This window comes from Gallus gallus, chromosome 2 (assembly GCF_016699485.2).
Source record: "Gallus gallus isolate bGalGal1 chromosome 2, bGalGal1.mat.broiler.GRCg7b, whole genome shotgun sequence".
Classification (NCBI taxonomy): domain Eukaryota; kingdom Metazoa; phylum Chordata; class Aves; order Galliformes; family Phasianidae; genus Gallus; species Gallus gallus.
In genome coordinates this window covers 28,687,980-28,712,540 of record NC_052533.1, presented here as the reverse complement: position 1 = coordinate 28,712,540, position 24,561 = coordinate 28,687,980, and the positions used below count along the sequence as shown (strand labels likewise).

The 24,561-nt window shown below is 34.7% G+C and overlaps 1 protein-coding gene across 22 annotated transcripts in view; it reads right to left on the bottom strand.

Annotated features, from left to right (window-relative positions):
• AHR1A (aryl hydrocarbon receptor 1 alpha) overlaps positions 1 to 24,561 on the bottom strand; it is a 250,483-nt gene that overhangs the window by 9,662 nt on the left and 216,260 nt on the right. For 21 of the 22 annotated variants that reach the window (XM_046917049.1, XM_046917058.1, XM_046917054.1 and 18 more), the window contains 6 exons: positions 13,689 to 13,801; positions 9,786 to 9,875; positions 7,483 to 7,606; positions 3,223 to 3,353; positions 2,151 to 2,353; positions 395 to 504 (listed from right to left, as the gene is read on the bottom strand). In XM_046917049.1, the coding sequence (XP_046773005.1) occupies positions 395 to 504; positions 2,151 to 2,353; positions 3,223 to 3,353; positions 7,483 to 7,606; positions 9,786 to 9,875; positions 13,689 to 13,801 (771 nt within the window). Of the gene's footprint in view, positions 1 to 394; positions 505 to 2,150; positions 2,354 to 3,222; positions 3,354 to 6,596; positions 6,725 to 7,482; positions 7,607 to 9,785; positions 9,876 to 13,688; positions 13,802 to 24,561 lie in introns of those variants that run through there. The other variant, XM_015281254.4, reaches the window with a different exon arrangement.

Below are 24,561 nucleotides of genomic sequence, written 5' to 3'. Positions count from 1 at the left end.
TATAAGACACTAGTATGATAATTCAGAAATTAATTTATCATAAAAGAATCATACATTTATCAAAAGAAAATGTATTATTTCCTAATAAGAAAGCAATCTTTGAAATATTCCATTCACCCAAAGGAACATGCTGAATTGCAGAAATCAGGTTGAACACAGAAGGAAAAAAAGACATGACAGAAACTGAAATTTACAACCAAAATGGCTCTATTAAACATATATTTTCATTGAGTGTAAATTCTTACAAAGAGCAAAAGATCACGTAAAATGAATAGTATGTTTTTTGTTAATGATGACAGAAGAGTACTTTTTTTTACTGCATTTTTTTACAGTATTTTTTACTGTGAATACATGACTTGATTTTTCATAGCCTTTCTTAAAGAATGGAGCTTACTTCGGACATGATTTTCAGCACAATAAAGCATATCAGCTGCATGAATGAACTGGTATCCTGTTCCTCTCATACACAGCTCTGCTTCAGTGTATCCCAAGACAATCTTTCCTCTGAAAGGTAACAACAAAAAATTGCAACATTGCTGATGAACCATCTCACTGAACAAATGCCAGGCAAGATAATTATGGCTAGAACATTTTAGACATAAATGTTACCTACATTTTGCTGCAATATCAGTTGTATGCGGAAACATGAGTGTTCTAATAAAAAATGCAGTTAACAAATCATAAAACTTTTACCAGTTGGCTTCAGTGACTAGAAACAGGTTTGCAAAATTGTTAGATCATTAAAAAAAGATGTATCTTACAGTTCAGCTAGATTCCTAAATTCCAAACTTTTGAACAAGTGACTATACCGCTCACCATATACTTTTACAGCCAGCTCCCATTTGTTCCAATGACATACACTTTCTACTAGTCCTGATCTCACTGTATTTACCTATTTTTACTTCTTGCATATAGTACTAAGTAGGGGCCTAACTTTAGTTATGCAAAACTGTTTGTAGTTTATTATTTGCAATTTTTCAAAATTATTCAGAAATAAAGTGCATCTCTGAACTACACCCTTTTGTTACTGAATAGTTCAGGGCCTTGGGCTTGTGTTTAAGCTTTTCAAGAGATACATCACAGAAGTACAAGCAATAGCTGTCAGGATTGAATATGAATAAAATGCAATATTTTATTGCACATCAGGGAGATGGAGAACTATAAAGAAGTTGTGAGAATGCAATGAGATGCATAGAAAGATGCAGAAAAAATGAAATAATAAAGAGTAGGAAATGGGATATGTGGTGATCCAAAGGTAGAAAAGAATGGAAAAAATAGGAAACAGGAAAAATAACTGAAGTGTAAAACATGACAAAAATCGAAGGCTTCCAGTGCTTTATAATGAAAATAAAAAGAGAGAAAATTAAAAGCTTGAGTTATCACTTTGTTAGCAACTCTCATTTGTAGCACCTCAGAAAACTCAAGAAAAATGTTTTGGTTTATCAGTACAAATAGAGTTGATTTATTCAACTCTAAGTTATTCCCTAAGTATGAGACATATGGAATATCCCACCAGAAATGACTGAAAACTCTGCATTATCAGTCAAAAATATGAGGAAGGGAAGAAGAAAGATTTTTCTTTTACTTAAGGAATCACCTTAGTGGGCTTTGTTCTGTGCTGATACATAGTTACCTCGTGTTGATCTAGCAATGCAATAGCCTTTCCAGTTTTCAAAAACGAAAAAAAGCAGCGTTTGGAACCAGGTTAAAGTCAGTATAAAAAATTGACTTAATTTGTAGTGAACAACATTTCAACTGCATTTCACATCTATTTGAACTGAACAACAAATCCAGAACAAAAAAGAAACACTTGTCCTATCATTTCCAAAACGAGGCTTCAACCAGATGAAACAAATTTTTTTCTTCTCTAATTTATTAGTATTGTGTTAGAGCAAATTAAATGAGGCTGAGGTTTGTCTTCTTTTACTTTTTAAAAGATTGAGAGTAAGAAACCAACATGTCTTTTCCAGAAAGTGCACCATGTAAACTTTACTTCTCTATGTACTGAGTACTCTATGTACTGGGCTGAAAAGAAAAAACATAACAGATTCTAACTCAGTATTGACTAAAATACTAACTAGCTTTACGTTTTAAACCCATACTTGAAAGTGATCAGCAAATGGGGGAATGCTACAGAATAATTTACTTACTTTGCATCACAGCCAGTAGGTGTGAAATCCAGTTTGTGTTTTGTTCTGAAGATAAAGTTTTTGGTTCTTATCTCAAGGATGGAAGGTGGTTGCAGGGGAGTAGCTACTGCAAACAGAGCCAGCTGAGGAGACAATGCAGCACCATCCTTCCCTTTCTTGTTCTGTCCATGAAGAAACTTTAATCGTCCTTGAAAATTCATAGCCTTAGGATTATGAAAAAGTAATTGTTACAGGTTGGAGATATTTAAAGATGCAGATATTTCTGTTACTAAGTAAACTATATACTTGGCTTTTTTTTTTAGACCCAGATTCAAGATTTGTAGCATGGCATACACAAAAGATAAATAGTAAGTACTGAGTACTGTTGTTATTCCTCTTAACATACAATTTAAAGATATATGAATTAATATACTTACTAGAAAAAGAACTAGTGGAAAGGATGTTTTGTGAAATACATGGAAAAGCAAATGTCCTTTGGGATTTTTAAATTTCTAATGAACACAGTATTTTATACATATAATCAATTAACACAGCTTTTCATTTATCCCAGTCATTAGCACATTATATGCAATTATGTACAACTGTAAAAAGCTTATATAAACAATTATATTTGTACAGAGTCACACAGCTCATAAACTCATACATTTCTTTTAAAATCCACAGTATTGAAAACAAAGTGTATACAGAAAAAAGAAAGAGGAAGTGCAGTAAAGGAAAACCGTAGTTCTGTTGATTACCATAACTCTATAATTTCCTTCATTTCAAGATACTCAACTGAAATAGTCTTTGTGGTGGTTTGTAATCCACAAACCATATGGTGCTCCACAAGAAATTACTCATACTTCACGTAGAAAACTAAGCCACGAGAAATGAGAGAATTTGCCGCTAGTTGCAACCTGTTAAATGGGAACCCAGAAATATAGTCTTTATTTGTCATTTAGCGTCACTAACTGAAATATACTGGGTCAAACCCTCACATATCAACAGTAACTAAAATAAAGTCGCTGTACGTATTGTGGGCACAGTGTAGATTCAAGCATGTGTGGAAGTTTTCACATAACTCCAGACTCACCAGAAACCCAGATGAGTTATCCAGGAGACATCGTAATCTGCAGATGAAATTCCTTTCCATAAAGGAAGAATTCTCTGGAGGAAGTTGGTCTGGGTTATAATAGTTTGCTGGCTGTGAAAAGCCATTATCTCCTACAGGAAAGGATTATTTATAAGGATTATTTTTAGAAGAACACCTAGTGAAGGCTATCTATAACAAATCATCTTCCGCCTCATAAACAAAGCCTTAGGTCATGACCTGAGCAAGAACAATGTAAACTGGAAACATTCTCAGAACTTATATCAATTACAATAATAGGTTAAGTATCAGTTTTTCTAACTGGATTATACTTTAAAGGTTACAGTATTTTAAAAATGCATATAATTTAAAACTGAAAACAACCAAAAAAAAAAAACTAGCAAACAAAAACCCCACATAATTTTAATTGGCAATCTAGATTCCAAATCAGTTGCAGAAAGCAGATCTGCCAGAGGATATAGACCAATTGCTGTAATGACAGTTCTTCCACAGTGAAGTAGACATTCAGTAACAGTAACTCTTAAGAACTGATTATTCAAAAGCCCAGTAGATGGTATCAAGCTCTGAAGCCATTGCTCTCCAGACACTCAGATGAAAGCTGTTGGGAGCAGTAAACGAAGAGGCAATTTTAGAGAATCACTACAATAAATCAGCCTGAGCACCTTTTGTACTAGATGTCAAAAAATAAAAACAAAAAAAAGTTAGTAGTATTTCACAACTAAACAGTGAAAATATTTCTTCTGGGCTGTGCTGATCAACAAAATGTCATAGCTACTGCTCCAAAGCTCCAGAATCTGGAATTCTTCTGCTTAAAAAAAAAATTAGAAAATGACACAGTCACATGACTAACCACTGGGATTAACAACCTGGTAAATCTTCTGCCACTTTAGGATAAGCATGTGCTGCCAAGTGGCATTTAGGAAACAGACTTAAACATTTGGAATATAAAGTAAAAACAGAAGGTAGATCAATAAACTACTGATAGAATACATATGTTCTGTATGAGGCCACATAGAGACACCAGAGCAAGTCTACTCAAATCAAATTTAGCAAAGCAATCTTGTTTACAATACATATTAAAATTTAAAAAAGCTTTAAAAAGCTCATTCCTGAGTAATTCTTAAACATTTACAAATTAAGGGAAAAAAAACAGTGTAAAGCATTGCTTTAAGAGTGCTATATCTCTGTAATTTTTGAATTAGTCTGTACACTCTGAGACGACTGTTTACCATGCACGTACAAATACCACTACCACAGAAAGATCCTGAATTGACCTTCTAGACTTTGAGATAGAATCAGAGATTGTATGCCACTTGTTCTCTGAAACACAATTCTGTCTTTCGGACAGCTGGAAAAACTTATAGACAGGCTACGTGTTTGGTACAATGACAGATCCATCGCGACTAACTGCCCGTTCAGTTTAATCTCTTCTTAACTCAAGAGACTGAATTGGAGACATATGACATTGTCAACGTGCTCAAGCAAGAGGCCTCGCAAACTGAAGTCTGTATAAATCTAATAGGAATGCTGAGTCACCCAGCTCACCAGACAACAGCATTAGGAGACTCCATGTTTTTCTTAAAAGAACAACTGCGCAAGCTCAATTTTTGATGAACAGACCTCAACTTATGGAGGAAAAGAAAAGCCTTAGTCGATAAAGTGTATGAGAGGGGAAACCGTGGAATTACGGCCATCAGCAGAAATGTATGTTAGCCATAGCCATTTTTATGAGCTGATTTTACAGATAAGGACATTCAGATTCACGATGGTTGCCACCTAACTTAGATATTAGAAAAAAAAACAAACCCAAAACCAAATTCCTCTGTCTCATGGACAGCTCTCAGCAGGTAAAAGCAAACTTACTTCCTTACATCCTACTGCTGCAGATTTTGGTTCATTTTTTCTTTTTGAATTGCTTAATTGCAGGTAAGCATTTTCAACACTTTTGTATCTGAGGCACTGTTTCTCCAAGAGGTGCTGAAACAAGTCAGATGCTCTCCAAAGAAGCAAAGATAATGAAGAAAGGTGCAAGAAACAGTCTGTAAATGTCAGCTCATTTTTCAAAAATACCAACTCTGACACCCCTGAGAACCTCTGTAAACACATTAGCTAAGGTTTTCTCTGAATAGTAATACACTGCATTTATCAGCATTGATATTTCACAAGTATCAGCATGAAGTAAGCCCCTAAAACATTTTTTTTCCAAGTATTCCTAATATTTGTGTCCCTTTGCTATTACCAGAATTTTACTCCTGCAGGACCAACTACAATTGAGAAAGGTGTCAGCTAGAGAGGCAGAAAGACTACAGTCCCTTTGAAAAAGTTGATGCCCTGAAACAGATATTTGGGACTGAAAAAATCAGAATCCTGCAAACTTCTCTGAGCCAGGGCTGGGAAGAGTGTCTGGGAAGCCCAGGAACAGCTGAGGAAACCCGTGGTCTAGCAGCATACCAGAGCACTGAGAAGCAACCAGTCTAGGCTAACTGGAGCATAATTAGTTCCCAGACTGAGACTGGAATCTGTGATTAAGCCTGAGCCCAATTATAACATATCTATAAATATCTACATAATGTTTGCTGGATGTATTTAAAAGGAAGCAGATTAAAATTTACAAAAATGGGTGGTTCCTTATGATCATAGCATTTATCCTTTGTCACGAATCTAAATTCAGTTTAAAAATTCTCAGCATCCAAACACTTTACACTATTTGAGGCATGAAAATAATTCAGCAGCTTTTAGTAAGCTAGTAACACAAGGTACAAAACATACTATTGTTTGTAATCCTGCTCAGCATTTGCAATACTTCCATTGCTCACTAAAATCTGATGCCAAGTCAGCCTGGTATCACAGTATTCAAACACCACCTTTTCACACTGAGGGAAAGAGAAATCCACCACATAAAAACATAACTTCTGAGTGGCAGCAGCTGTTTCCTACACTAAATTGCAATATTAATTAATTGCATAGAATGTTTTCCATTGGATTTTGGGTAGACTGATGCATCAATAATGTAAGCTTTGTCCACTAAATGAGAAACTGAAATATGTTGAGCTATGTGCCAAACAAATCACATCAGCTGTTTTTGTGGGGGTTTCTTGTTTGTTTTGTTTTTGGGTTTTTTTTAGATTTCTCTGTCAAATCATGACCTTTCTCAACTATAAAACAGTAAATGGGTAATTGTTAAGGGTTTCAAATTGCTTTGAGAACTATTAATTTATTAAAACAAAAACTTTTTTCTGAATTAAAAAAACCTATATTCAAATAGTAACATATATATTTAAACAACTGCTGTCAAAATGAAGTATTACAATTGTCTCAACAGTTTTGTCATCACTGTCAGGCAGACTAACACTTACCATATGGCACGTAGATACCTGTAAAAACATCTCTGTTCTGATCTGCATGCAACATATTTTTCCTCAATCGTTTCCCAGTATTGCAGGTCACATAAGGATCAGTCATGATAACATGTGGCAATCTAAAACTAATATGCATAATTCTTGGTCGTAAAGGCTCATTTATATCATCTTTCATTCCCAAGAGAAGCAGTGATTTACACGGTAGCATATGTAGCATAGTAACAGACGTGGACGAGCAAAACTTTTCCACAACCAGGAAAGCACTACTGCACTACTCCATAACATCATAACACTAGCTAGTATTAGTCATGGAATATATCTACCAGCCTGAAGTGCTTTAAGAAGCTGTCATACCCAATTGTCTGCTGGCCGTCTTAAGCTAATATATTTGGTGTCACCATCCGTTATCAGGAATAGCAGATGTGAAAGGGAGAACATTACTGCAGAGAAATCATATTCCCATTCATACAGTGATTTAGTATGAGGTATAATTGAGCATGAACAAAGAAAAAAAAGACAACACAACTTTCTGCATTTATTATACCACCAAAAGAAATTGCTCAATTCTCGCTGTTTGCAACACAAACTTGTAGGATTAACTGCTTTGCTATTTTCCATGGTGAGTAAATCAAGCGAGACATTCAGTCATTCTCGCTCCAGATTAAAGTATTTCAGTGTAGAGCAAAATGAGTATGCTTGTGATGCTGTGCCATAAATAGCAGTGCCTATTTAAAATGGAAAAAGAACACTTTTATATTGTTGGCTGAAAAAGCCATGAAATTCACATGAATTTAAAAGTCATTATTCCTTCCTTTGCTCATACAAAAGGATCTTTTAGAAAATTAATCTGATAAGCAAACATGAAAGTTAGCTGCATTCTCACCTTGCACACTCGGTCCAGAATCTGCAGACTGGGTAGGATTTAATGCCCAGTGTAGCTGACGTTGAAACTCAGGTCTGTCTTCAGTGTGAATCAATTCAAATACACTCTGGTGTATAATATCAGACTACATACAAAAAGAAGGAAGGAAAGAAAGAATATAAAACTTCAGTGACAATCTGAGGGAAGTTTTCTGGTTGTCAACATTGCTACTGGCATAACAGAATAATCTTTGCTCAGGAATACAAACATACACTTCTATAGGAAAACTTCATGAAACACTTTTTGGCAGCAAAGAAGTAATCAGTCATGACTATGACTGCAAATATGTAAAATAATAATAAAAGTATTACCTTACAACAACAAAAAAAAACAACACCAACATTTTCAAGTTCTTGTGTTGTTTTTTTTTTTAACCTGTTTTTATCTTAGCAAGCCTAGAAATGTTATGCTTATGTTTTGTTTAAATCATTTCATCCAACATACTGGTAAATAAAATACCTGCCAGCTGGTTCTTTGACCTGGCCCATCCTAGGCACTCCAGGAATACAAAAGTCACTGAAGACCATAGAACTTCCAAAACTAAGCCAAGCAGATTTTGAAGACTAGTTCAAAGCCTTATCCAGTCCTTAAGAATGCCTTAAAATCTGTGATTATTAAGCTCTTGTATCACCACCATTTGAGTGGTTAGGAGTATGATCTAAATGACAAAGTTACAACATCCAGGATCAATTGTTGAAAGCAATTAAGAGGGAAAAGACAACCATAATTAAGGGAGAAAATTCCACCCACAGAATTCAATAGAAATATAAGTCAACTGAGAGGAATTAAATTGCTTGTTTTCTACATAAATAAAAAATCCAGCCATTATATAAACACAAAATATTTTAAAGTAAAATATAGACCCAAGGAAATTAAGATGAATTGGCAAAGGTAGAACTCAAATTTTGCTGTGATAAATTTCAAAGAAGAATCAATATTTTCCAGAAAAGATGGCCAGAAATGCAAATTTTTAGACCTTCAAGACTTCTAAATCATGTATATGATTTATTGGCACTACTATACAAATTCTATACACATTTTTTTTTTCCAAGCATTTTTCTTCATTTTCCAATACTGAAACAATCTGTAACTTAAGTAATAATAATGTTTTGCTTGGAATATTTTCTTTTATGCAAACATTCCACAAACGCTTATCAGTTAGCAAAAACTTGTAGACCAAGTAGAGTTTTCCACTATTTTTAGGCATCACTTGGATTTATCATTGTCCAATACCCAACAGATGTGAAAATAGACATAAACTGATAACTACAGGCGTGGAAATATTTCACCACAGAAGCGCAGTAAATACAAACGTATTATGCAGAGATGTAGCTCACGGTTGAATGAGAAGGTCATTTGTAATTCAGCACATTTTTTTAAAAAATCTGATGTCACAGCAGAAAATTATTCAGTTTATGTACCAGTGTATTTATTATTAAGCTAGATTTAATTGCTGTCATCCATGCAATACCCTGTAATTTAAGTGCCATCTCCAGTATCACCCAGAAAAGGGCTACTGGTTAACAGGAATTCTATACACAGGAAGAAAAAAGGGGCAGAGATTGCCAAAGCCAGCATCACTGGACCATCTTTGGATCAATCTGTTCATTGATCTACCTAACTCCCACGCAGAGATAAGAACCAGCACAGCTAAACATAAACTAATCCCAGGAGCTGCATTCCATACAGGACATGTGATCTCTGGATCTGGCCTTTACTATTTTGGTACATGGTTTGCAAGGCCATACATGATCTTCATGATAAATTATAATTAACAAATGCTTGTTTTGAATTAATAAACAAATGAGTGGGAAGGAATGGAGAGAAACAGTGAACTAAAAAACCTAAAATTACTAAAATCGTTGAATAGATTCTTAAAAAAGCCTCAGAGCATATGGACTTAATTTTATATGAAAGGTTTCCATTAAAATAATTACCTTCCCACTGAATTATGTCTCATTCAGCATCATAAACTGGGTAACACCACAGTATAAATTTCAAACAGTTGTTCCAGTAAAGACCAATTAAGTGTGAAAATTTCCTATCTTGCCTAACTCAACTTTGGAAATGGTATTCCTGTTGTGTTTGGCTTGAGATTCCATTTTGGCTACACGAGCTGATAGAAAAGTAACAATTTCTAAGTAGTCCAACTCAGAATACCTGACTGTGAATTTTATCATGCAATCAGACCCTAAACACTGGTGTACTCAGAAACTAATGAAAATTTCTGAAACAAGAAAAGAAGAGAACCAACAAAATCTTACTTGTTGGAAACCCAGGTAGTCTTGGATGGTAGATGAGACGTAAAAAACCAGAGCATCTGCCGTCACAACTAATACGAAGCCATTTAATGCCTGGGAAAGAAATATATCAGTATGTAAGCCTCAGAGACAACTTTCCAGATAGTAATTGTGGCTCTAGTTTTACCTATACCCTAGTGTCACAATAAACTGTGAAGAATGCAAAAACATACCATTATCTTACAGCATAAACAGGACTCGTCATCACCTCTCTCTAAAGTACACATGACGCAATAAAGAAAACCGCATCTAAGGAAGAAAAACGTTCTGGAAAATTCCAGGAAATGAGTCAGGCGAGAAGCAAAAACTTGTTGATGACTTGTTTACTCCTGATTGTAGGAGCTGAGGGGCAGCAGTATGAAGAGCTATAGGCTTATCTAGTAACAACCCCAGTTCACAATGCTTGCACAGTTCAAGCCTTCAGGACATTCAAAAGTCTGCAGTACAAAAGGGAGCAACGTCACAAACTGATTCCCAAAATCTCTTCTATTCATAGCACAGACAGGCCTAAGTGGACAGGAAATCAAGTGATCAAGAGCCCCTATATAGCCCAACAAATATTTTATAGCTTACTTAAAATAGAAGACCTCTGCACAAGCTGACTGTTGCAAGCAAACAATGTTTTCGAAAAGATTTCCCCCTCCATGTAGAAGCAGACTGAGTGGCTCCTTGTTCAAAGTCACGCAAAGGACATTTATCTGAACTCCAAATCAATATGGTTCATGGCAATTGTTGTGATAGCAAACAGAACATTTGTGACTTGGCAGCTCATCTGAAAGGTGCTGATTTACTTCTATGGATTTCAGTCAAGATTTAACAAAAGGCTGTCTCGAGAGACTGAATTAAGTATGTTGTGCCACTTAATTTCCTCAGCTGCATTCAAAGTTGAATTTGGCCAGCATACTCAAAAAAAAACATTTTTAAAACTCTTCATTATGCAAAATTATCTTAAGTATTAGAAAATGTAAAGTAAGTGAAAGATATTCTATTTGTTACTGTAACAACATGATAGTACATTTTTCTTATGAAACAGCATTATTTGTCCACAATCCTTAACCCCTGTGGCGCCATACAATGGTAATCACCACAGTTGCTTTTCTGTATTTTGCAGGGATATGGTTTTACTATTTCTTGTTCTTCTACTCATCTAATTAAGACACGTTAACTCTCTGATTAAAAGACTGGTGAATTCATGAAGCAATGAATAAAATTTCTGAGAAGTGCTCCAATTTAATTTGTAGACACTTCTAAACCTATCCTCATTCGTCATCACAAGCTTTTTAAAACCTCCTTATTTCAGTTTAGTGAATCTTATCTCAAGACAGTATTAATTTGTAAAAAAAAAAAAGTCTGAAACAGTGAAGTCAATCCAAGACATCCTGAAGTTCAAAGTGTCTCAGAACAGTTACATAAAATCCTTGAGTTCGATAAAGTTCACAGCAATCTCAAAGGAGTAGGAAAACTGCAACGGCAGGTGCTTGTGTCCTCCACTGACCTACTTTGCAGTGGATTTCACCTCAAGTCGTTGATATAAAACTTCTGTGAACTGTACAGTGTCTAACCCTGTGTCATAAGTTAAAATTACTTATTCTGCTCTGTTTCATTCAAAGCCAAAGAAAGATTCTTCTTCATCCAATCAGTGAAAAATGGTTCCTTTACCTGGAATTCAGTCACATTTTATAGTGGCTCTGTCAGACAGTTCATTGTGAGGCTGTTACTGCAGAAATCAGATACTTTATATAAGCCAAAAATCCTGTAAAACAATAGGCTTTTTTTTTTCCTCCCCAGTTATCTATGACCAAGCATTGCTGGAAGTTTCTTAAAATACGCAGGTATCCATCACATGTCAATAAACCCAGTATTGATTTTTATGGAGCTTTTAGCAAAAAACAATCCTAAAATAATTACTCCTAGAGTTATAATGAAATTTCTCATTGATTTTATTATTTCAGAGCATTGGAGATTATATTATCACTTATACAAAAATACTCTCACTACTCCTAAATACAAAGGCAATTGCAAAATTGCACATTAAAGTGTTTTAAAAAAAATTCTTCGCAGCTGGAAATTCCACTTGCGTATCATAACAATATAAGACTATGCACCTAAATTAAGACTTTGAAATAATTTAAAGTAATTTTAAGGGATATATAGCTTAATTTTAAGGAAGGCACACAGATATATTTGATCCCTACTTCTACCGTATGTTGAATTGGTAAGAAAATGAGTTTTATATTGCAAAGTAAAGATATCTCAATTTTCTGTTTGTTATGAATGAGGAAAAAATACAACAAGCAATGAACAATATAGTATATATTCATACCACCCATGCAAAAAGTAGAGAATAAAAAGGAAACATTCATCATCAGCAGTATACGGAAATAAAAGTGATGAAAAAGCTCCTGAGCTTAGGCAGAAGACAAGACAGTTACTATTATTTACATATTACAGATACTCCATATCTTCTAGGTAATTCCCATATTCATCACTTAGCTTCTTACTTTCCCTAGGAAAAGTTCATTCTCACGAACGATTTTTTGAAGTGTAAAATATTTCTCAAATCAAGAAATTCAGTTAAGAAGTTCAGTTAATTTATTAACTTTCCAAGAGGTTAGAATTTATAGTAATAAATATGCAATCTATTTTGTTTTCACATTGGAAAGCCTTTGCACTTCTATCACGGAATATCTTAACACTTAACATTAAACAGCTAGATGACTCCAATGTAACTGTATCTTTTTAGATAATTTATATAACTAGATGCTTACCTCTAGCAACTCCCTTCCTCATACTCTAACAAAGTTACAAAGTTAACAAAGTACACTCATGTCCTACCTTCTTCAGTTAGTTGGAAAACCATTTTCCATCAGCATTAAATTTATAGTAAATGTTTTGCAAGATTCTTGTGAGCTGTTTTCATTCCACCTTCTAAACAGTCAAATTTATTTTTTTCTAAGCAAATCACTGCTTCTGATCAACCTAACAATTTAACAGTTCTGCTATGTCAAAGGGGAAGATGCTCATACAAGATAGATTAGGAACATGTTTCAAATGGAGTTGAAGGTCACAGTAAAATATATTCTGTGAAACTAATTAGAACATTGGAATACTTACCTTTGACATTTCTTGAGCTTCATTTGGACTTAATATTGTCAAAGTGTATGAAATACAATGATACATACTAGGATATTGAAATAAACTAAATTATTTAAAAAAGAAACAAGTCATTTTTCATTAATGCTTTCCAGTTGTTCATATGGCTAAAAGTTACTGGAAGTATTTTAAAATACCTCCTCAACTTACACTATGAACTCTAGGTTCTCTCAAACCAGAAACCACTGAGAAATCAAGATATTTCTGCAAGCCTAAGATCTTTTAAAGAGAACTTTTTTTTTTTTTTTTTTTTAGATAGTGATCAAATTTGCAGTTAATAACTGATGTATCTAAGAAAATTCATTAAGGTATTAAGGTCAATAGAGATATCAAGATGAAAAAAATAGGTGTGAAGAATGGAAAAATACAATGCTAAGAATTGATACATTGCAAGAGCTAAGAGATCCCTGCAGACTAACATCTGCTCTTCAAAGTCACTAGTACCTCCAGATAAAAGTGCCAGAGTGGCTTAGAATCATAGAATTTCTCAAGTTGGAAAAGATCATCAAGATCATGAAGTCAAACTGCAACCTAACCATACTACCCTCACTCTAACAACCCAACAATCATAATATTAAATTAAAGAAAAGGAGGCAATAACCTGATAACAGGAAAACGTCCTTTTCCTGTTTCACTAGTGAATAAATAGTATGATAGTCTAACATTATTATTTTAATTTAAATGGATGCATAATAGATCCACTGCAAAACATACCTGCAGTAAGAGCTCTCCTTCCAGGATCTGCATCCCCTCTCCAAGTTTTGCTGTTCTGCTTTCCTGAATGCCATTTCTTTCTAGTCTTGTAGAGTTTGAAGATTTTAATGCAACTATAAAGAAAAAAATTAAAAAGTCTGAGTGATCTTTGGAAGGCTCACCAGAAATTCATGTGACTGTATGTAAGAAAAAAACATATTTTAAAAAAGATTGCGAAGCAAATCTAATAGAAGACCTCTTTTTCAGTGTCAATATTTTTTTCATTACCTTTAAAGATAGCCCACCTAGATTCTATGACATTTTCACAACAGAATCAGCATTATGGAACTCAGTCAAAATCTAATTACTTTTTTTCTTCTTCCACCCCCCACCCCCTCACACACCCCTTTCTCCTCCATACTACAAGGTGTACTTGCAGTTCATCACTCTACCTTATACAGGACATTTTTGTTTCCATACAACCACCTCAGACAGCATAATAATCCTGCTTTAAAATTAGATTACAAATAATTTCACTAATCTGATTTCAGAAATCTAACTACATGTAGACATACATAACTTCATGTAACAGTCTGCTCAAAATCTGAAGCGCCATTCAGAGAGAGGAAGGAGACACACAGGAACCCTACACGCTTATTACATGTTATAGAAAACATTAAGAAAGCCACCATCACCCTCTACCATTACAAAGAAAAAATAAGGGCTTTTTCCCTTCTTTCCTATCAGATTTAAATTTTAACATTTTAAATAATTAAGCAAACTTCCCAATTTAATCTAAACTACTTCAACCATGAATAGCTGTAATTCATGTAACAAAAAAAACAAGCTTAATGGATAAAGGACAAAGAATCATTCCAAACATACTCAAAGCTTGTCCATAACTCAGAAGTTATGTACTTACATAGGTCCAAAAAGGGAAAAAAAAAACCAAAAACCACAACAAAACACACAAAAAACCCAATAACCAATACAAAATAAAACCAAAAAAAGCCCACAAGTTTCCAAACTTGATGTTGTTCTGATTGGATTTGTAATTCGCAGAGAGCTTAAAGTTATGAGTAGTTACACCTTAAGCCCTTACTTCAAAGCTAAAGAAAAAAAAGCAGAAAAATCTGTGAGCTGAAAAACATGGACAATTAATAAAAGCAACCACACTGCTGTAAGATAGCAGTGTTTATCTCAAAGATGAGGTAGTCACCCTAAATTCCAAATGATTTTTCAACCTGTTTAAAGAAAGTCTTCAATTTCAGCTTCTCAGAATGTCAATGAAGAAACCTACAGAACTCCTATTCACTTTTCAAATATGTTAAATGATATTTTATACTAAGTACATTAACTGAAAGATAAATTATGCCTTTCAGGTTTGTTTTCTTTAAGCTATCACTACAACTCACAACATTCAAGACAGACAGTTTTCATTAAAATATTCCTCAAAGGCACTGCAGAGGAAAAACGTGTTCTAAAAAAGAAACAATAACTGATTAATGAGCCAGGAATTTATGTCTGAAATTAAATCCTTAATGTTCTTCTTCCTACTAGACAGACACAAAGTCCTGTAATAGGCCACACAGAGTTAAAATTGCAAATTAATTTTTCGCACAAGTAGTTGAAAGATAGAGCAATATTTTTTCCTCCGCTTTATTTTAAAAACCCATACAGAACATTTACTAAAACCCTCTGAAATCCTCTTGCAGAAGAAAATCTATTATATTATTAGTTTATATTGCATGCTTATTGAGAAGCTTTGGAAGTTTCATGCAGAGATGCATAACTATGCCTGCCATTCTGAAAAATACTATACACCAACTTTAAAAAGTGAAAATAATAAATGTGGGGGAGGAATTACAGAAGATTATCTACTGAATGATGTTCTCTTCTGAATGAGAATCAATTCACAGAGCTATAGGGCCTGTATACAAGATAGTCTATACACTACTGTGGCTAGATTCGTCACTGTTGGCAAGGTATGCACACAGTTACATGTCAACTTAGCTTGCTCTGATGAACTGGAACCTAAGCCTTTTGCAGAAATCAGAATGCAGATAAAAAGCTGCAGACAATATGAGATTAAAAAAAAAAAAGAAAGCACAACCACACTTTCAAAGACTTCATGAGGAAAGGACACGTCATTTATGGGAAGTTTTTAATCATCCTGGTCAAAATCAATAAAGAGTTATCAAATTGAAGTGCATATGTTGCAGGTGTTCACAGATTTGATTCCCCTACTCTAAAAGCTAAATGTCATTTCATTTACTGGGGAGGAAAAAAAAAAAAGAGCTTAGCTGGTATGAGAAAAAGCCAGTTTCACATACAAGAAAAAAGTTAGCTAGATGAAACAAAAATCAGAATTACAGGTAGGATTTACTACTCATTTTCACTATTTCTCAAAAAAAAAAAACGTTAAATTTTGGTAGTAAGAGATTTCTACAGAAATGCAGTGCACAAGCAGCGTGTGGGAAAAAATAATCTCTGACATAACTGCTTCAGGTCTGAAGCAGAATTCAAGCAACTCAGTTCTAATTACTGCCAAAACCATCTTTCATTTTAAAATTGCATAATTATTTAAGAGAAGCAAGTATTAAACAGTCTTCCTTCTTTCCAGAGAATAACATCGAGTATGAAAAAGTGCTTTGGGATATATATGACACTGCAGGAGTTCTAAGCAGTATTCTGAATCAACCAATAATACAAGACAGAGATGAATTTCAGGAACTAACTGTTGAGATATTCTGAAATGACTCTCTTCGTTATGATGCAGACAACCAGCTCACTTTGATCCTTCTGGAATTTTAGGAATAACAATGCATCTAGATCCTAAATGACCTTTTAAATTGCACTTCTCTCAATATAAGTCCTTTAAAGCTTTCACTTCTCATGGGAGAAAATTCTCAGATTCTTCATCCCTTCAGATCAGGTCCTCAAACTAAGAAACACTGAACATCAACTGTAACTACACAGTGAGTCAATCTGAAACCATACCTACACTGTGAGCAGCAATCAACATAGCAGAAAATCTTATGTAACACAATAATCTTAACTCCTAGCAACAGAAGCATAGCAAAGAATACAAGAACAGTGATTTAATTAAATAAATAAATGGTCTGTCATCACTTCATTTCAACTTGATGCTGATGATCCTTCAACAGAAGCCCTAGGAGGGGATGAAAAAGGCCTTTTTCTACCTTCAAACGCTTGATCTCTATGGCTTCTATTTGTCATCTGGAACCTACAACTGACAGTCTCTTCCTTCCGGGCAGTCAATTCTGTTCTCAGAGAGAACATTTGTTATTTCCTCACTTGAGAGCTAGCTGCTTTGAAGTCTCATCTCCCATATTCTACTGAGTTCAGATTAAAAAACGAAAGACCATGCAATAGCCAATGTTGGCACCTTCAGCAGGAATCCTGGAAACAGGGATTTCTCATTCTGTTTACAAGCAGTTACTACAGCAGAGAATTGCAGCTCTGTCACAGGGCAAGCATGACTACCTGTACCAACACTATTGTCTTACAAAATATTCTGCTATTTGGCCAGAGTACAAGAGATGAGCACTGCCAGCAGTGTGCCTCATCATGTTGGCAATACTAAATTCAGCCAAACTGTGTTCTCTTTCACCATTCTTCTCAACGCTTGAAAATATTTAACTTCTTTTTAAAAAAGCATTCTTACAAAGCATCAGAAAGCATAATAAACCATAATAATACTAACAATTATCTTTTAATCTATTATTTGAGTTGAGTGAATAAAGTTTTCCTGACATAAATGAATAAAGTGTACCACACTTAATGGTGCTCAGCAGTGAAGTCTGCAGAGATCATTCTCAACTGAAACCTGAGCATTTCCACACCAAACATCTTAAACCAGTGAAGAAAAATGCATACTTGAACAGACTTTTCATCTCAATATTCACCTGAATACACGCTGATTCAACTGTTGGCTGAGAAGCTTCAGGAAATCATTGAAAGCTACTCTGTATTTAGGATTTTTTTTTTTTTTAACCATTTCCCTCTCAAAGAAAAGGCTTGGCAAAGCTTATTTGAGGAGTCAGGCTAGTTTAATGCAGTGCTGTGCAAAGAAAGGAATATGGAGACAACATTTTAACTGGGTCTTTTAAAATCACACAGAGATGCAAATGATCACTCAAATCTGAATGGAGATCGTTTTACTGTTTAGGCGAATGATCTGCTCAAGTCTATAACTGTACTGAAGTAACGCTTGCCTAATACCACAAGCGTATCATTAGCACATCAGTCATGCAGTTCTGGAATTTAATCTTACAAAGCTTCCCAGAACTGCTTTGTATCAAATTTTGGCATAGTTCCCACAATTAGGCCAAACAGGTCAAAGTTTGCGGTCAGAGCCGATTTAGACTGTTTCACAACCTCTCCAGTAGAATTATAAATTCAGCTAGCCTGCTCTAGATTACTTTAACAAACATCAGTTCTCATGAGGGGGGTGGTCTTACTCGCTTCAGTAACAAATACTAACCTCCCGCACAAAGTTCACCAACCAAAACAAGGCATTTCTAAAGGCCAGGAGAGCACTACTGAGAAAACTAAGTTTAATATTAAACTTCTGCCTAAATCATTAACATATGCTAAACTGCTGACTGAAGATCCATTTTAAGAGACAGAAAATATTCTCTAACCATGTACCTATGTGCAACCTCTGCAACCTCATCTCCATTACTTAAGAGTACACAAAATATTTTGCATCCACTGTGCCTGAGACCATAAAAGGAAAATGTTCACAAGCTATTAAGTAATAAAAAGAAAAAACTATGCAGTTAAAGATCTTTTTTAGAAAGATGCACTGTTTGTGTATTTTGTACAGAACTACATTTGTACTACAGAATATAAACTGTAGATTTTATTAATAAAACCAACATGCTAAGGACTGTTCTGTACTTATAAATTCAAGAGAAACACAATTCAGAATTATCATACTTTTGTCTCTGAAGTTTTAGTTATGTTACATGAAGAAAGAAGATCATCTGCATAGGCTGAAGATACAAGTAAAACGTGTTACTTCAGAAGAAAATGTTTTCAGTATTTTACATACTTAAATGTCACACACTTAAAATTTGCATTTCCCATTCCTTCACTTACAAGTTCTAAATATTTTTTGAGCTAGCTTTATATTGCTTATTTATATCCTGCTAACAGCTAATCAACTATTTACTCCACAGAACTGGAGAGGAAAAAATACAAAGCAACGTATGGTGGACAGTTTATCTTGTTTTGTTCACAGAAATTCCAATAACTAAAAGTCACCTAAATTTATAATTATTCACAATTATAAACACAATAACATTTTATCATTTATTTGGTTGGATGGCTCTTGTGCCACGAGTTTTCACACAATCAAATTTTTGAATCAGCATCCTCATTTAGAATATTTACAGATGTTGAATCTTGCAGAAATCCTGCCTATTTCTGATATCTTCACCTCCAACCATTCTTCCATCTACTAGCAATTAAATCTGAAAGTTCTGATGTATTTTTATGTGCATCAGCATTTTCATTTCTTAACAAGTCTAAAGAGGAAATTCATGTCTTCCTGGTAAATTGCATTACAAAATACAGTATAGCTTATAAATCATAGAAAACTTGATGGATAATAATTTGTATTTTCCATTCGTATCAAAACAAGAAAACATAAATACATCACTAAAAAAAAATAATAGTTCTGACACAAACAAGACCAGCATATGCAAAGAACAAATTACAAAAGTAGCCATGAAAGCTAAATGACCACATTTTATAAATATAAGCAAAATGAGGTTGACTCTGCACATTTGGGAGTGTCTGGTGTCAGAGCATCTTTTTCCTCTTAACGCATATGAATCTTGGACATCTTTTCCAACCTTGGTGATTCTGTAATTCTATGATTAAGACAGTAACGGGCTCAATTTTCAAAGGATACATCTTAAAACAGGAAAACACCAATAAAACATACTCAGGAGCTGTATATATTTTGATATTTCCATAACAAAGTTCAAATTCAAGTTAAAAAAAATTAAAATGGTGACAGAAAATCCTCAAACTCAGAGGACATTGTGCTTTGATTCCTGAGCTTATCTTAAGCTAATTTTAAGACATAAAGATGTCCACTAATTTAGGATAAGCAACTGAAAGAACCTATGAGCCATAAGAGACATATATTTCTTCATCTGGCCTCCAGGAAATCATTCCTGGCTCAAGAGAGAGCCAATACCATGAGGCAAGTGTCACAAGAGGACAAACCATGTCACTGTGAACACTTTTAAACAAGTATTATTAGGTTATGGCTGGTGAAGGAAAAGGAGACTCAGGGGAAAAGCATGTGTACTAAAACAAGTTTTAACAAGAGAGATGAAGAGAGATGGGGAAAAAAAGAAAAATAAAGAAGAAAACAGAAAAGGGTAAAAAAAAAAAGAGGACAAAGAGTCCAGAGTCTGGGAATTTCCCAGTGTTTACACCAACTGCGGTACAGATACAGACTGCCTACTGATGTGTACAAATCTCTAGAAATCACACATTTCGAGCCTACAATTCAGATTTTGTGCGAGTATCATAAATTGGAGTTATTTGGTACCACAAATTAACTGTTTAAATGAGAACAGTCCTACAGATGTGCACTTCTGAATTTTCTATCATCCAGAACTTTCCAGTTTAACCACAGTTCAACCCAAGTAAAATGCATACTCATCAGTTGTACGATCAGATACAGCAGACAGAGCACAAGTCTAGCCATCTGTGAGGACATGTGAGGCAACAATAAATTTTCTTTAAGGGAGGAAGAAATATAGTGTTTACTCCAAACCACTTAGGTTAGGAAGGTTAATAACTCTCTCTCTCTCTTTCTCTTTCTCTCCCTCTCTCTGAAAGTAGCACTAAAAGTGCCTGAACACAAGAGGAACATTTAGGGCTTGCAACCAAAGCAACTATTAAAATAAAGCTGTATACGTTTGCTATACTAAACAGAATGATTTTTAGTATTATCAGAATAAAGATTCCAATACTAAGGTTCTACTAAGAATTGCCCTCAAATGTTCTGTAAAATACTGATGAAAACAAACATAGGAAACATCAAAAAAACAGTAAATATTTTGCCAGTGTTGCACTGAAATTACTAAAGGTACAGCTACAGAAATTCCCAAGGGACCTCTGTACTTACCCTTCAGACAAGTCTTCATACATATTTTACACTCAACAACAGAAAAGCGAAAAAGCAACACACATTACTCGAATCGCTGCAGGAGTCTAGAATAGTCTCTTCATTGTAATCAATATCTAATCAATACACATGAGGAATAAGGACAGCATGACTCTTCAATGTACAGTGTTATGGTTTTAAAGTTTGTGATATTTCAGATTAAACTAACAAAACTAATGCAATTTTAAAATGACCTCAGGTTTCCCTCATTAGACAAAAAAAATATTCCAGTGAGCAAAATACTATTTTCCATTTATCTGTGATCAAACACTAGGCTTAAATAATTTATCACAAAAGCTATTTTTAACATAAGGAAGTCTGTTGCTTGCCCTTTCAAAACTGACACCTCTGTGAGTTCAGACCAGTGCTACTTGATTTCCAGATCTATGACAAGGATACATTTCTAATGCTTAGAGTTATAAATCATAAGAGACAAAAAGTTGGCAAGACTGTCACCTTTTTTTCTTGTCCAAACTTGTATCAAATTTCACTGGCCAAGACTCAAAGGGAACTGTGAATTTCCCAGAAATTACAGTTGTGGAGCACAAGATTATTCATGAGACAGCAAGCTTACTGTTTTATATATTAAAATATACTGATGCTTGATAAAATTTACCATCATAAACAACAAATGGAAGCAGAAGAACCTTTCACAAGGTTTCAAAACCCTTCTGTATACCTTCTGCTTGTAAACCTTCTTAGACAGGTATACTGTTACACTCATATTTTAATTTCTGTTTTTAGTCTAGTTTTCATATGCTGTACTTGAATATATATTAGGGTGCATACTGTATCTATAAAGCAAGATTCTCCTCCAAATGTTATATAATTTAAATAATTTAATTGAATGGCATACCTGCAGAAAGAGTTCGTACAAATGCAAAAAAAAAAACCAAAAACATTTTGAAAGGTCTTAAAGTTAGGTGAACCAGGTTTGTAACTTATTTGCTGTTTTACTATAAGCAGTTACATGTTTACCGAGCTACTATAAAACCCATTTAAAATAAGAGATATATTTTAATAGTTGGTTGTACCGAGAAGCCGTTGTTCTGTCAAGTGAGTAACTACATAGGTAAATACCAAACAGCAGGAAGAATGAAGCCATAAACTCCTGCTTTCTAACACCTGAAATAAGGAAAGCCTCTATTAAAAATCTTCTGCTCTCCCTCATGTTCTTTTCTAACCTGCAAGAAGCCTATTAGAGTGAACCTTAAGCTCATTCCCTGATGGAAAGCTGAACAGGTACCAGCAGGCAGCTGGGCAGGAGCAAACCTTACCTTCCCAGTGTATTTGAAGTTTCACATATAACAGCTTCCTAAATCACAACACCAATAAGATGCTGGATTTCCATTGCTGTGCTGGAGAAACATCACAGACTAAATAGTTAAATATCATTACATTGTGATGTTTTATCTGCAGCAGAAAGGTGTGGCTTCCAAAACTCACCTTTTCCAACCTTAAGACAGCATTTTAAGCAGTTTAAGTAAGTTTCAAAAAATGAGAAAGGTAACGAAGAGTAGAAAATCATCTGGTTTGTACAGGTTTTCAGTGTATTTATCTTCAGTGCATTTTTCACATGATTACAGATGCTGTTATGCCGCTGTTAAAGTCAGTACAGGACTATAAGTTAAACCATATACTCTGGACAAGCGTGTGTGCGCACACATAAATGAGAGAAGACAGGTTGATGAAAAAGAGGAATTTGTCAAAAATGTGTTAAGAAGTTGAGAGGCTGGATGGGTTTGTGGCTCTGACAGAGCCTTCCTGTGCGATATGGTAGAAGTTATACAGGCACCACATGCTTCATTTCCTTAACTAGAAAACAAGAATCAGAGCACCTCTTACTACAGCAATGCTGCAAGGATAAATACAGGAACGATCCAGAAGGTCAGACAGATTCTAAAATTGGGAACCTTGGAGAGAGATTACAGTGCCTCATATGAAAGTTATATGAGATAGCACCATGTGGTTGAATGGTATTTCTGTATTCACAGGACAGAAAGCTGTGGTTTTTTTGACCAAGTTTTAGAAAGTGGAATTATCATCAGCAAGTGCTATATAGCTTGCTGTTAAGGGTTAGGCTGCCACACCAGCAGAAAACTATGTCCTATTCATCTATTCATCATGGATTATTTGTCGTGGTCCTAAGGAAGAGGGAAGGAGATGGAGGTGAGGAGCCCTGAGCAAAGGAGACCTACAACAGAGCAGCTGAATTCCATGAGGAAGACCTGAGTTAAACAGGCCCTTTGCCTCATGTCACCTGCTCTTCCCCACAGGGATGCGAGGCCTGCCAAGGCTGTCCTAGAGCAGATCTGGAAAGACCTCCCTTCCCAGACAGAAGTGGACTGATAAAAATAAAAACACAGCCAAATCACATTTCTAAGTTTTGTAAAGCTTCTTCACATATTCTAACATTAGAGGGATATCTACCTATCTCTATATATATACATATAAAATTATACTTTGAGTTCTAACGCACACTTTGCTGCCAGACAACTTATATACTGGCCTTTCCGAAAAGCAACATTTTGAGCAGGAATTGCATGAAGAATTGAGAAGGAAGCATGTGAAGACAGCCATAGCAAGGATAACGCAAAAGTTCAGTTTGCTCAGTAATTTACCAGACCCTTCACCAGTTCCAATACACAGAACTCTTTTTTGCCTTAAAAATACTTTAAAACCTTTTATACTTTTAAAATTTAAAATTTGATCTAGAGTTTTACTTATGATTTAAATAATCAGTCCATTTAAGACACTCTCCCAATTAATTCCACATCCTGTCGTAGCATACATTATACCAGTGACAACATAAAATTATCTCAGTACTTTCATTCCAAACTGAAACAATACTCATCTTTGTCAAAACATCAAATTATTATCAATAAAACAGCCTGATGAATCTAGGTAGAAATTATTGTTAATACACTGCCTATGAAGTCAAGACAGATACTTGAACAGTATTTGTTAAGCATTACATTTAATTGCCCCAGTGATTCACATAAACAAAGAAAAGTCCTGCCTCGAGTAGATTGCCCTGAAGGCCAACCACACAAGAACAAAGGATGAGATCCTATCGCAGATTTCTAGCGCAAGATTTCAGTTTCTCGTCTAAGTTTCATTCTTCGTAAGAACTATACTACCTGCATGGACTTGCATAGAGTTTTATTTATTTATTTAGAACTATTTAGAACTAGAACTTACTGTGAGAACCTGCCAGCACAGTGGACCTTTCTAGAATTGCACCCTGCTGTGGAGCTAAGGTACCCACATACTGTTGCAGTACACTGAAATCTCAGCTCCAAATAGACAATGTCTCAACTTAGACGGGATTTCCATCCATTTCCACAGAACATTATTCCACAGATTTACAGAAGATATGAGCATTTCTAAGGTGAACAAATATATAATTTCACTACCTATTCATTTCACATGTTCCATTCTTGTTTGGGAACTCCACATATTTGTATTTTTAAGAAAACTAATAGACATTGGAAGGGCTGTAAGTAATTACCATTTCCTCTTGGGGAAAAAAATCAAAAATAAATTCAAAAAAGGTCCTGGACATATATTCAGCCTTCACTGCAACTTAAGTACCATTAGAAAGTTAAGCTGAAAGGCAAAATGCCCTAATGGGGACAGCAACATTTTCAGTCACTGCTGAAGAAATTTAAAACTGCA